Raw genomic sequence first — 14,382 nt, forward strand, 5'->3', positions numbered from 1 at the left:
ATAGTGCTGTTATAAGTCACACATCTGAGCCCATTCTTTCACCTGGATTCCTAATGTAATAGGTAGGATTTCGCTGGGTGATAAGCAAGAAGGAAGTCAATAATTCATCCTCAGCAGTTAACAGGTTAATATCTTACAAATCACTGATAAAATGAGAGGCAATTAAAATGTTTAAGACAGATATGATATCAAATCTGTGGACTCTAGTACTTTAAACTTACTTTATGGTTTTAGTTTTTTCCAATTTATGTCTTGTTACTTTAAAGAGATGCGGTGACAGCAGTTGTAAATTCTGTGTACATGAAACATTAATTCATAAATTCATAGACAAATGATAGTAAAAGTAACACAATTAGAACTTTAGTAACATTCTCTCCATATATTTTTAGATATGGAACCCTGTGATATGAACAGTTTTCTACTACCACAGAAATATGAATGACTTAAAAAGTATTCTTTTTAGCTACAGTTAGTTACAATATTTCAAGGGGCTAAAAAATAAAAATAAAACCCCCAGACCTTGATTATCACCAGAAAATATCTCACCAAAGAATTCTAAATAATGACAATTTGAAAAAAGTTACACAGAAGAGCCCATGAAAATCTTTGTTCTTTATTAGTATCATTTGAAGTCTTCCATCAACTTTGTTTCAAACTGAGATCTTCTCTGCAAAAAACACTTGTGAGAAACTGGACTGTAATCTGGGCTATAAAAAAGCCACTTCTCTGAGATGAGCTCAGATACAGATTTCCAGGGATTATTTGGGCTAAGAGACTCTACCAGGGGATGCTGGTAATTTGCATTAATTAGGCCTTTTTCACTCTCACTTTTAGCTGACAAAATCCGCTGCCGTGAAAGCTTTACTGCACCATCCATTTTACCCAAAGGTAAAGTTTTAGAGGAATAATCTTTCTTGTTCTTCACTGCTTCGTTTTCTGGGCCATTCCATATTTCAACATTACTCTGTGTCTTCCATCGAGTCTTTTCCACAGCTGAAATGGAAACAATGGGTCTCAAGAGCTTTTTCCCTTGTCCTGAAGCATGTTTTGATTTATCTGAAATTGTTTGAGCCACCAAGTCCAAGCTTTTAGCCCCCTGTAGCTTATCTGCTTTGGTGCACATTGCTGAGCTCACTGTGTCTGATCTCTGAGCGCTGTGATAGTTTAATTTAAGCAAGTGCTCCAAAAATGAGGCGCCATGCCTAGGACCTTCAGAAGACTGCTGGCTTATACCTTGAGGCCAACATCGCCTACCCCGAGTCCGCTCAATTTCCCTCAGAAGGCTGCAAAGGAATGAAAGTTGGCAAGAGGTCATTTACAGGACAAGAAAAACCTGAAGTATACTTCTTGTTGAGACACAGAACAGAAACTCACTGTAGGATTCCAGGGATCGATGAATGAGAATATCCGAGGTAGGTGGCCCTTAAATCAAGTGATTTGTACAAATAGCCCACGGCCTCCATCATGACTTGATGACAGGAGTCACTTATCAATAACTGACCTGCTGGATATTTGAAAATAAGAATGTTAGAATTTTTTAAAATGACTCCTAGCTTCAGACATTTCAAAGAGAATAAAAAATATTCTAAAAAGTGGCATTGGAACATCACCTATTGTGGTATTTTTGCCAAAAACATTTAACCTGAGTCTAATTATCAGAAAACAATCAGATACACATTCAAGACATTGGGACAGGGAGGGGAGGGTAGAAACTGACCTAGGCTCTTCAAGATATCAATGTCAATGAAAGGCAAGACAAGTCCTGCTAAAATGTTCTTGACTAAAGGAGGCAACCAAATGCAATGGAAGATCCTCAACAGAATTCTGGATCAAAAAGTAAATTATAGCTATAAAGAAATTTAATGGGACACTCTGGAACATTTGCATATAAATTGTACCTAAGATAATAGTCTTGTGTAATGGTTAAATTTCCTGTGTTTGATAATCCCCAGTGGTTCAGCGGGTGAAGAATCTGCCTGCAATACAGGAGACATAGGAGATGCAGGTTTGATCCCTGGGTCAGGAAGATCCCCTGGAGAAGGAAATGGCACCCCACACCAGTATCCTTGCCTTAAAAATCCTACGGACAGAGGAGTCTGGCGAGCTACAGTCCAAAGGGTCTTGGAAGAGTAGGACAGGACTGAGCCACTAAGCAAGAACGAACTTCCCTGGTGGCTCAGACGGTAAAGGACCCACCTGCATGCGGGAGACCTGGGTTTGATCCCTGGGCTGGGAAGATCCCCTGGAAAGGGGAATGGCAACCCACTGCAGTATTCTGGCCTGGAGAATTCCATGGACAGAGGAGCCTGGTGGGCTACAGTCCATGGGATCACAGAGAGACACAACTGAGTGACTTTCACTTGTGTAGGGGAATGTCCTATTCTCAGAAGACACATGCTGAAGTATTTAGAAATAAAAATGTCACATCTGCAACAAACTTTCCAATAGTCCAGAAAATACATATATATTTGTGTGTGTGTGAAAGGAAGACACAAATGTGACCAGAATGTTAACAATTGGTGATCACAGATGAAGGGTATGTAGGTGTTCATTATACAGTGCCCTGTGCCATTGTCAATAATTAATATAATTCTCTAAAATATGTGAAAAGTAAAAAAAAAAAATAGTCAATTTGCAAGTGGCACTCATTTGTTCATTTTACCCATTTACAAGGGTGCTTTAAGGGGCTAAATTGATATTGTTGACTACAAACAAAATGGAAGGCCAGTGCCTGCAGGGCATCAATCTGGATACTTGATAAGAGACTGACAGTGAAAGTGTTAGTCACTTAGTCACGTCTGACTCTTTGAGGCCCCATGGACTGTAGCCCGCCAGGCTCTTCTATCCAAACAATTCTCCAAGCAAGAATACTGGAATGGATAGCCATTCCCTTCTCCAGGGGATCTCCCTGACCCAGAGATCAAACCCGGGTCTCCTGCATTGCAGGCAGATTCTTCACTGTCTGAGGCACCAGGGAAGCCCAATACGAGACTGCTGAGTATTTAAGGGTAAAAAAGTACTGACAGATGGCCTAACCAGCATCCCTGTGTTAATATTAATAACAATAAACACTGCAATTTATGTAATTACCATCTATCCGGTGTGTGTAATCCTATAAGGTACAAACTATCATCACTTGTCTTTTTTTGTCGTTATTAATATTTACTCTCTTTAACAGGCCACACATCCACAGGATTCAAAGATGAAAATGTATAAAGATGTGAAGTAAAAAGCATCTCTCCCATCTTGGTCCCCATCTGTGCAGTCTTCTCCAAAAACAGGTGTTCTTTCAAAGGATATTTTGTGCATGTCACTGGCTTTTAAAGATGAGAAAACTGAAAGAGGTCTAGTCATTCACTCCAGCTTGTGGTCAAACAATCTTGGGGCAGCCTCATCCACGCCCATGCCCCTGACTCTATGCGAGGCCCCCTCTTCCCTGCTTCTGGACTGATCTTCTGCCTATCTGCACTGTGACTCTGTCCGCAGAGAGGTTCTCTCTGTAGCTCTGCTGCAGGGGTCATAGCACAGATCTCACAGTGCTCCTGCTGCTAATGGGGAGTTTCAGCTGTTGGCTCCATTTAGCAATCAATGGCTATTTTTCTTCTTTGGAAATTATTTTCATGACCCCCTATAAGGTTCTCAGTTGCCCCAACAAAGCTCAGCAGAAAGCACTTGCAAATTACCCTGCTCAGGATGACCATGTTGTATTGGCCATGCGTGCATAAGTGCTAGGTCACTTCAATCCTGTCCGACTCTTTGTGACCCTACGGACTGTAGCCTGCCAGGCTCCTCTGTCCATGGGATTCTCCAGGCAAGAATACTGGAGTGGGGTGCCATGCCCTTCTCCAGGCGGTCTTCCCAACCCAGGGATCAAACCCACGTCTCTTCCGCCTCCTGCACTGGCAGGCAGGTTCTTTACCACTAGCACCACCTGGGCCTGAACAGGCCTTAAAAGTGGAAAAGCACAGAGCCAGAATGTCCTAGGTGCTAGCAGCTGAGCAAGAACTCATTCGCAGAGTTCCTACGGATGCTGATAACCAGGCGCGCAGACTGTTCCTTCTGCCCGAAGGCCCTTTAAGAGGTTCTGACTTGCTGGGAGGTTGAAACTGTCCCCCAGACCAGCTGCTGATGCCCCTGACACACACTTTCATACCTGTGCTCCCCACACTCCCTTTTGGCCACACACCTTGGCTCCTCAGGCCCCTTCACCCTCATGACCCATCTGGACCTGAATCGACAGCTTTGACCTCAGAACTTTCTTCAATGCAACCTCTCTCTTTCTGGAAGCAAGCAGAGTAGTTGCCAGGAGAGGACACTCTTAGCTGAGGCCCAACCGCAGTTCACCCCATCTTCCCTCAGGGGTGGTGCAACTGGACAGCACCATCCAGCTCGGTCAGTCCTTTCAATCCAAGTGAGAAGAAAGACCAGGATGGGTTCATTTGCATACAAACGAGGTCACTGAACCTCCTGCCCACTTCAAATTTCCATTCTGGGGACCTCCCTGGTGGTCCAGTGGCTAAGACTCCAGGTTCTCAATGTAGGGGGACCAGGTTCCATCCCTGGTCAGGGAACTAGATTCCACATGCCACACCTAAGAGTTTGCATGCCACTGCAAAGATGGAAGACGCCAAGTGCTGCAACTAAGACTCGGCACAGCCAAATTAACTAATTCATTAATTTTTAAAAATTTTCATTCTGGATGGGGAGGGAACCTAACTTTCATTGCAGACTCTGTTGGTCGTTTTACAAACAGCATCTTGTTAAGTCTTCAGAATAAACTCTGTGGGCAGAGATGACCATCCTCTTTCTGCCATTAGAAAATTGTGACTCAGAGAGCTCATGTCCACAAGACCAGAAAACAGCAGAACTGGGACTTAAACCCACATCCCGAGATCCAAGGACCTTAACTTCTAGAAACAGGAAGAGAGAACATTCTTCTCCCTCTCACATTGGTTCCTTAGCAGATTTTCTGTAAAACCACAACCAGGAAGGAAGCATCTGTTGCCTTTTCCACTGTGTACCTCAGGGCCACATCTGCCCTGTTTCCAAGGGAGTGTGAATTGGGGATGCGAGTGAGGGGGAAGGTCCTAGGACCTAGCTTCCTTGAGAATCTGTTCTTGTATTTTAAAGGATAAGTTTTCCTACTTCCCCAGCCTTTTTTTCAGTACTTAATAGTGATAAAGTAACATCTTTAGTATTTCCTCTGGAAAAGAAAGCAAGATATATTCTCCAAAGGCAGTCCTCTGTTCTTTAAAGTAATCTTCTAAAGTACAACTTCTTCTAACCTTTAGTCTACTGAAATTTAAGCCTGTTCCTCTTGCTTCATATAATATTTGCTGTTACCTAATAGGTAGATTTTTATACTGCCAATCCTGAGTTCATTTCCTCCCCAGGGCACACAACTATAATCTAGGTTGCTATCACCAGGTAACAAGGAAAATTGCAGGTGTTGGTGGAGAGCCTCAGGAAGTTTCCCTGAATGAGTACAGGCTGTGGACCCTGCCCACCAACGAGCTTCCCCACTGTGCTTGGAGCAAATAGTTAAGAAGTGGAAACAATCACAGCCTATACTCTCCATCCAGAAGACAGGCTGCCGACAGTAATGAGAAAGGAGGATTATGCAGGATTTCAAGGTTCTCTGTTTAAACTTTCCTTTTGTTTCATAAGTATGACTAGGAACACTTGGGCCCATGTAAGCATGACTAAAGTCTGTCAGAAGTCTTTCCATTTGAGAAATGAAGCTTGTTGACTCCTCCTTTCAATAAATGTATGTCTATAAACAGACTAGGGAGGGGAAAAGTTGTCGATCATTATCCCAAATGAAGCAATAAAAGCTTGCAATGGGATGTTTCCTTGCACTGTATTTCCACCCTATAGAAAACAATAAAGGTTATGGGGATGTGGGGGTGGGGGAGGGGAGTGGATCTTTCCCTTCACCCCCTCCACTAAGGCCACAGGCTAGTCTGCTCAGAGGGACCTGGGAGCAGATGGCGGGCAGCGCCCTCTGTCTCCTGCCCCAGATACAGCAGGAACTCACTCTACCAATTCAAGGGGCTGGGCCTCTGCAGACCCCATCTCTGGGGAGAAGAACAGATGCATTGTTCTCTCTTACACAGCTTTTGTTCCTACCACTCTACCAAAATTGATGGTTCCCTACGGCCATTCTGCTGCTAAATGCAACGGTGTGTCTTAGATCTGGTGGTCAGTTCTCAGCCCCCTCCTTTCTTGGCATCCATGATTTTACTGATTCTCTGCTACCTCTAGAGCCATTCCTCATCTCTCGCTACAACACCTTCCTCAGCCCCTTTCTTTTTTTTCCACTTTATGTTTTTAATTGAAGGATAACTGCTTTACAGAATTTTGTGGTTTTCTCATCCAGGGAGCTGAGCCTGCCCCCTGAAGGCCTGAGGTCTTCTGGTGTCACCTAGAGTTTGTCTTGTAGAAGTTGTTCCCTATCTTGAATTTTTGATGTATCTGTGGGGAGGCTGGTGATCTCTCCATCATACTCCTCCGCCACTTTCTTCTGTCTCTTTGGCCCATCTCCTAAGTTCTGTCTCCGGCCATCTCCTGTCTTATATTCTTCTTGGCTCTTTCAACTCTTCTACAGGGTTTGGCCATCACCTGTGTACTACAGACTTCCAAAGGTTTTTCTCCATTTCAGTCTGCTAGCTTCTAAGCACCATATTCTGCCTACTGAACATCTCCACTCAGGTAAGAGATTCAAATTCAACCCCAAATTAGCTCATCGTGGCTCCCATTCCACCTCTCAGTTTTGTGCTTCCTGCCTTGGAATGCTGACAGCTCTAGCCACCCAGCTGCACTGGCCATGGGTATAGCCACAAACTGGAGAAGGCCTCTGGTTAGTCCCTTTCCCTCGCCTGCTATATCCAATCAGGCACTGCGCCCTGTAGGGTTTACCTACTAAATCTCAAATACACTCTTTTCTATTTATCTTGGCCCTCTCTTAGTGAACACAGGAGAGTTTCCATTCTCCTCTCAACCAATTCCATCCTCTATACAGCCTCAAGAATGCTGGATCTAAAAAAAAAAAAAAAGAATGCTGGATCTGAAACACAAAATCTAGGTACTTCCCTGGTGGTCCAGTGACTAAGACTCCAGGCTCCCAATGCAAGGGGCTGGAGTTCAATCTCTGGTCAGGGAAATAGATCCCACATGCCACAACTAAGACCCAGCACAGCCAAATAAATAAATATTTTTTTTAAATAGATAAGTTTCTTCCCAAGAAGACCACAAACTCCCAGAGCCCAAAAATAGTAGAAAGAGTTCCGAATTTCAGGTCAGGTGCCTGGGTTCCAAGTAATAAGTGCTTACTAGCTGCAAAGTTTTGGAATATCACTTGGTCTTTCTGAGCCTCAATGATTCTACAATAATATCTAACTGATAGGATGCTCTGATAAGCTGTACTGGGATAAGTCATATGAAATATCTTCTATTTCCTCAGCTTTAAAATTGCTGAGTCCTATCTAGAGTCCATTTCAGGTTTAAAAGTTTTCTAAGCTTATAAGGGATATTTGACATTCTCTTGAAACCAAGAGCATTTACAAATATACAACCTTTTGTATAGTATATAATGTTATTGTACTGTATAATAATAATGTTAAAAATCATTCAACATACATAACATGTAAAAATGAAGCTCTGCTAACGGACATAAACTGGATTGCTGGATTAACCAGGGCCCTCTATTTCCTCTGCAGGACTTTCCACGTGATGCCCAGGACACATTAAAAGCCTGCATCTACAGGGCTCATCTCCACTGTGCTAGCATGCTTCTGCTCCTAACTGTGCAATTCTAACATGACCAAGACTCAACTGCATTTGTTAAGTCAGTTCAGTTCAGTTGCTCAGTCATGTCCAACTCTTTGCAACCCCATGGACTGCAGCAAGCCAGGCTTCTCTGTCCATCAGAAACTCCCAGAGCTTGCTCAAACTTGTTTCCATCGAGTCAATAATGCCATCCAACAATCTCATCCTCGGTCCTCCCCTTCTCCTCCGGCCTTTAATCTTTCCCAGCATCACGTCTTTTCCAATGAGTCAGTTCTTCACAGCAGGTGGCCAAAGTATTGGAGTTTCAGCTTCAGAATCAGTCCTTCCAATGAATACTCGGGATCGATTTCCTTAAGATTGACTGGTTTGATCTCCTTGCGGTCCAAGAGACTCTCAAGAGTCTTCTCCAACACCCCAGTTCAAAAGCATCAGTTCTTCAGCTCTCAGTTTTCTTTATGGCCCAACTCTCACATCCATACATGACTACTGGAAAAACCATACCTTTGACTAGACAGACCTTTGTCAGCAAAGTAATGTCTCTGCTTTTTAAAAAAAATTTTATTTATTTTTTATTGAAGGATAATTGCTTTACAGAATTTTGCTGTTTTGTCAATCCTCAACATGAATCAGCCGTAGGTATACATCTATCCCCTCCCTTTTGAAACCCCCTCCCATCTCCCTCCCATCCCACCCCTCTAGGTTGATACAGAGCCCCTGTTTGAGTTTCCTGAGCAACACAGCAAACTCCCGTTGGCTATCTATTTTACATGTGGTAATGTAAGTTTCCATGTTACTCTTTCCATACATCTCACCCTCTCCTCCCCTCTCCCCATGTCCATACGTCTTTTCTCTATGTCTGTTTCTCCACTGTTGCCCTGTAAATAAATTCTTCAGTACCATTTTTTTAGATTCCATATATATGTTAGAATACGGTATTTATTGTTCTCTTTCTGACTCACTTCACTCTGTCTAATAGGTTCTAGGTTCATCCACCTCATTAGAAACAACTCAAATGCGTTCCTTTTTACGGCTGAGTAATACTGCATTGTGTCTATATACCACAACTTCTTCATCCATTCATCTGTCGATGGATGTCTAGTTTGCTTCTATGTTCTAGCTATTGTAAATAGTGCTGCAGTGAACAATGGGATACATGTGTCTCTTTCAATTTTGGTTTCCTTAGGGTATATGCCTAGGAGTGGGATTGCCGGGTCATATGGTGGTTTTATTTCTAGATTTTTAAGGAATCTCCATATCCTCTTCCATAGTGGCTGTATCAGTTTACACTCCCAACAACAGTGCAAGAGGGTTCCCTTTTCTCAACACCCTCTCCAGCATTTATTGTTTGTAGACTTTTTGATGAGGGTCAGTCTGACTGGTGTGAGGTGATACTGTAGTTTTGATTTGCCTTTCTCTATTAAAGAACGATGTTGAGCATCTTTTCATGTGTTTGTTAGCTATCTGTATGTCTTCTTTGGAGAAATGTCTGTTTAGGTCTTTCTCCCACTTTTTGATTGGGTTGTTTGTTTTCCTGGTATTGAGTTGTATGAGCTGCTTGTATATTTTGAAAATTAATCCTTTGTCAGTTGTTTCATTTGCTATTATTTCATTGCTCCCATTCTGAGAGTTGTCTTTTCACCTTGCTTATAGTTTCCTTTGCTATGCAAAAGCTTTTAAGTTTAATCAGGTCCCACTTGTTTATTTTTGTTTTTATTTCCATTACTCTAGGAGGTGGGTCACAGAGGATCTTGCTTTGATTTATGTCATCAAGTGTTCTGCCTATGTTTTCCTCTAAGAGTTTTATAGTTTCTGGTCTTACATTTAGGTCTTTAATCCATTTTGAGTTTATCTTTGTGTATGGCGTTAGGAAGTGTTCTAATTTCATTCTTTTAATGTAGTTGTCCAGTTTTCCCAGCACCATTTATTGAAGAGGCTGTCTTTGCCCCATTGTATATTCTTGCCTCCTTTGTCAAAAATAACCCATAAATGCATGGGTTTATTTCTGGGCTTTCTATCTTGTTCCATTTGTCTATATTTCTGTTTTTGTGCCAGTACATACTGTCTTTATGACAGTAGTAGTATAATCTGAGGTCAGGAAGATTGATTCCTCCAACTCCATTCTTCTTTCTCAACTGCTTTGGTTATTTGGGGTCTTTTGTGTTGTCTATATGAATTGTGAAATTTTTTGTTCTAGTTCTATGAAAAATGCCATTGGTAATTTTATAGGGATCACATGAATCTGTAGATTGCATTTGGTAGTACAGTCATTTTCACAATATTGATTCTTCCTACCCAGGAACATGGAATATCTCTCCATCTATTTATGTCATCTTTGATTTCTTTCATTAGTATCTTATAATTTTCTGTGTACAGTTCTTTTGTCTCCTTAAGTAAGTTTATTCCTATATATTTAATTCTTTTTGTTGCAATGGTGAATGGGATTGATTCCTTAATTGCTCTTTCTGGTTTTTCATTGTTAGTATATAGAAATGCAAGTGATTTGTGTGTATTGGTTTTGTATCCTGCAACTTTGCTAAATTCACTGATTAGCTCTAGCAATTTTCTAATACTACCTTTAGGGTTTTCTATATACAGTATCATGTCATCTGCAAACAGTGAGAGCTTTACCCTTCTTTTCCAATCTGGATTCCTTTTATTTCTTTTTCTTCTCTGATTGCTGTAGCTAGGACTTCCAGAACTATGTTGAATAATAGTGACAAAAGTGGACACCCTTCTCCTTTTTTTTTTTTTTGACACCCTTCTCCTGTTCCTGATCTTAGGGGGAATGCTTTTAGTTTTTCACCATTGAGAATAATGTTTTCTGTAGGCTTATCATATATGACCTTTACTCAGTTGAGATAGGTTCTTTCTATGACCATTTTTTGATGAGTTTTAATCATAAATAGGTGCTGAATTTTTCAAAGACTTTTTCTGCATCTACTGAGATAATCATATGGTTTTTATCTTTCAATTTGTTAATATGGTATATCACATTGATTGATTTGCATATATTGAAGAATCCTTGCATTCCTGGAATAAAGCCAACTTGATCATGGTGTATGAGCTTTTTGATGTGCTGCTGAATTCTGTTTGCTAGTTTGTTGAGGATTTTTGCATCTATGTTCATCAGTGATACTGGCCTGTAGTTTGTTTTTTTTTCCTGTGTTGTCTTTGTCTGGTTTTGCTATCAGGGTGATGGTGGCCTCATAGTTTGGAAGTGTTCCTTCTTCTGCAATTTTTTGAGAGTTTTAGAAGGATAGGCATTAGCTCTTCTCTAAATGTTTGATAGAATCCTCCTGTGAAGCCATCTGGTCCTGTGCTTTTGTTTTTGGGGAGATTTTTGATCACAGCTTCAATTTCAGAGTTGTTCATAATTTATATTTCTTCCTGGTTCAGTCTTAGAAGATTGAACTTTTCTAAGAATCTGTCCACTTCTTCCAGGTTATCTATTTTATTGCCATACAATTGTTCATAACAGTCTCTTATAATCCTTTGTATTTCTGCATTGTCTGTTGTAACCTCTCCTTTTTCATTTCTAATTTTGTTGATTTGATTCTTCTCTCTTTTTTTCTTGATGAGTCTGGCTAAGGATTTGTCAATTTTGTTTATCTTCTCAAAGAACCAGCTTTTAGAGTTTTACTCAATTTGACTATTGCTTCTCTCATTTCTTTTTCATTTATTTCTGCTCGGATCTTTATGATTTCTTTCCTTCTACTAATTCTGCTTTTTAATATGCTGTCTAGGTTGGTCATAGCTTTTCTTCCAAGAAACAAGCATCTTTTAATTTCATGGCTGCAGTCACCATCTACAGTGATTTTGGAGCCCAAGAAAAGAAAGTCTGTCACCTTTTCCATTGTTTCCCACCTATCTGCCATGAAGTAATGGGACCAGAAACCATGATCTTAGTTTTCTGAATGTTGAGTTTTAAGCCAGCTTTTTCATTTTCCTGTTTCACCTTCATCAAGAGGCTCTTTAGTTCCTCTTCACTTTCTGCCATAAGGGTGGTATCACCCTTATTTGTTAGTCTAATTTTGGTAATTGACCTAAGTATGGTACACAGGAGTAACATAAGAGTGTGAAGTGAAAGAAAGCTGTGTTCTATGAAATATAGTCTGAATGTTTTGGAATTATGAATGAACAAGAGAACCGTAAAAGATTGAAGGCAGAAAAAGGCAACCGTTGAAAGGATCCTGCCCAGAAGTATCACAACCACCTGAAGTTCTCATCCTCCAGAAACCAAAACCAGAAACTGTGGATGAGGCATTTTGAGAGATATGACATTCAATTCCAATCAGAGGATCCATTAAAAACAAAGATCTTAACTTCAAATTTTAAAGTTGAGGCAAAGAATTACATGTATATGTTTAAGTTAAAATGAAAATGTAAAGTTCGTCTATATCACTTCCCTGACTTCTGATTCAGGGACCTCCTGCTAGCAAGAAGACTCTAGCTGAGCCAAGTGTTTTAAAATCAAATGAGGAAAAGAGGGCTGACTCACCCCACTGAAAGTCACCCACTAGCGCCTTTGTTCAAGCTCTTCCAAGTGTGACTGAGATACTTGGCATTTCTTCTGTAAAAGATTCCCAGGGAGAGGGGAGTAACAAAACGTTCATCTACCATACTTCATCCAAAATACACAATTCCGTATACAGCACTCAGCGTGACAGAATGGAACATGAAAGCCACAATTGTTTTTTCCTCCCACTGAAATGATTTCTCAATAGGTGGATTTAAACATTTATAAGAGAAGAAGAATTGAAGAAAAAAAGATTGGTCTATGTGAAAGGTGGCAGAGAACAAAATAATAAAAAAAAATCCCTCTCTCCATGTCTGGCTTGGTCTTAAGTTTCTAGGGTTAGCAGTTTTAGGAGGTTAAGGTTTGTTCTTGAAACTGGATTAAAGTGGAGAGGAGAGAGCTGTAAAGGAAATATTGAACATAAAGAGATTTCATTTTTGAATAAGTGCCTCATGAAAATATGATCCGAAGAAGAAATAAACCTCAGGATTATCACCCTCTCAGGAATCCATCATTTTACTATGTCATTTGCATGCTTAGTCACTCAGTTGTGTCCAACTTTCTGCGACCCCATGGACTGTAGCCCGCCAGGTTCCTCTGTCCATGGGATTTCCCAGACAAGAATACTGGAGTGGGTTGCCATTTCCTCTTCCAGGGGATCTTCCCAACCCAGGAATCGAACCTGTGTCTCTTATGTCTCCTACAATGGCATGTGGGTTCCTTACCACTAGTGCCACTTGGGAAGCCAAATTTTTTTTCAATATGTGCCCAGTATAATCTCATGCATAAAATTGTCGTCAGTATGATTAAAACATGAATGATCATTGCTGGATGCCCACTAATTTTATACCTCTTGGAAGATTATACTGTATCCTATACATAGATTAAATGTAATAAAAGACTAAGGAAGAAGCAGGTGCCAAGACTAGCACCTATCAATTCAAGCTAGCAATTATCATCATTAATCTATAATCCAAACTAGTATCTAAAATGTCCCCTAAAGATTACTATTCTCAATAGGCTAAAATACAATTACGGTCACTTCTTTTAATGTTGTTATCCTAGAGCAGAGCCATCACTTCTGTCGGAAAGCCAGGCAAACTGTGTAACCCCCCAGAAAGAACCTGTTTATCCACTTTCCGCACACTTCCTGCACTGATAGAGCACAGTGATAGACCCACACGGCTAGCACTCTTTCTGATGCTTTGAAGACACAAAGAAACAATGACAAGACTCTGGCCCCTGGCAGTTCACAGTCTGTTTGAAAGGTCAGAATACTCACAGAAATAGAAATGAGGTCAAAAATGGGTTCTTTGGGCTCCTTCATGACACTGGACATACAAGACGATTTGAGCATCTTGTGTGAGAAATCTCTGGTGATGACGATGCTGGAGGAATGCAGGACTCTAGGTTCCTAACACTCCCTGGCTTTGCAAACACCTTGCAGCTCTTAAGACAACATCCCAAGGCATTGACCAGCCCTCGGGGCCTGTAACTCCTCTCTGATATCCCCCTAGTGCACCCTCTCCCCTCTACATTAGTTTCTGCATCCCAGCCCCACTGGCCCTTTTTGTTCCTTCCCAATTTGCAAATTCTGTCTTCACTGTCTAGATGACTCCTTTCCCTTCCCACCACTTAACAAGCAAGTCCTCCTCCTCCAGATTCAGTTTCAGCATCACTTCCTAAGAAGCACCCTCCACCCATGCCCCTCCATCTAACAGATCAAGGTCCCCTGTTAGCACTTATACTTTGCCATGATAGCACTTTGCCAAATGTAGTTCAACCATTGTGTGTTTAGCTGTCCAACCTCCATCTCTATTGTGACATTCTCCACAATTGTGGCTAAACAGTCTTGTATTTATTAATAGTTGTCTGACAGCTGTTGGCCTCAATGTGAGCTCAGTGAAGATAGTGTGGGTCTACCTGTCCTTCTCACTGCTCTGTCTCCAGGAATTAAAACAGAGATTGTCACCTAACAAGATTTTCTCATTGGACAAACTCTACTCGGGCTCTCTGAGGTTTTTCAACTAGGCTTGACTTTTGGGCTTCTATGTTCATCTTTATATAGTCCAGTTCTT

General features: G+C 41.1%; 1 protein-coding gene across 1 annotated transcript in view; it reads right to left on the reverse strand.

Annotated features, from left to right (window-relative positions):
- Positions 1 to 441: 441 nt before the first annotated feature.
- Positions 442 to 14,382, reverse strand: part of LOC122423311 (putative tetratricopeptide repeat protein 41) — an 82,615-nt gene continuing 68,674 nt past the window's right edge. The window contains 3 exon segments of the mRNA XM_043440243.1: positions 442 to 636; positions 638 to 1,283; positions 1,375 to 1,504. Of these exon segments, the coding sequence (XP_043296178.1) occupies positions 556 to 636; positions 638 to 1,283; positions 1,375 to 1,504 (857 nt within the window). The 3' untranslated portion in view covers positions 442 to 555.

This window comes from Cervus canadensis, chromosome 21, assembly GCF_019320065.1.
Source record: "Cervus canadensis isolate Bull #8, Minnesota chromosome 21, ASM1932006v1, whole genome shotgun sequence".
Classification (NCBI taxonomy): Eukaryota; Metazoa; Chordata; class Mammalia; order Artiodactyla; family Cervidae; genus Cervus; species Cervus canadensis.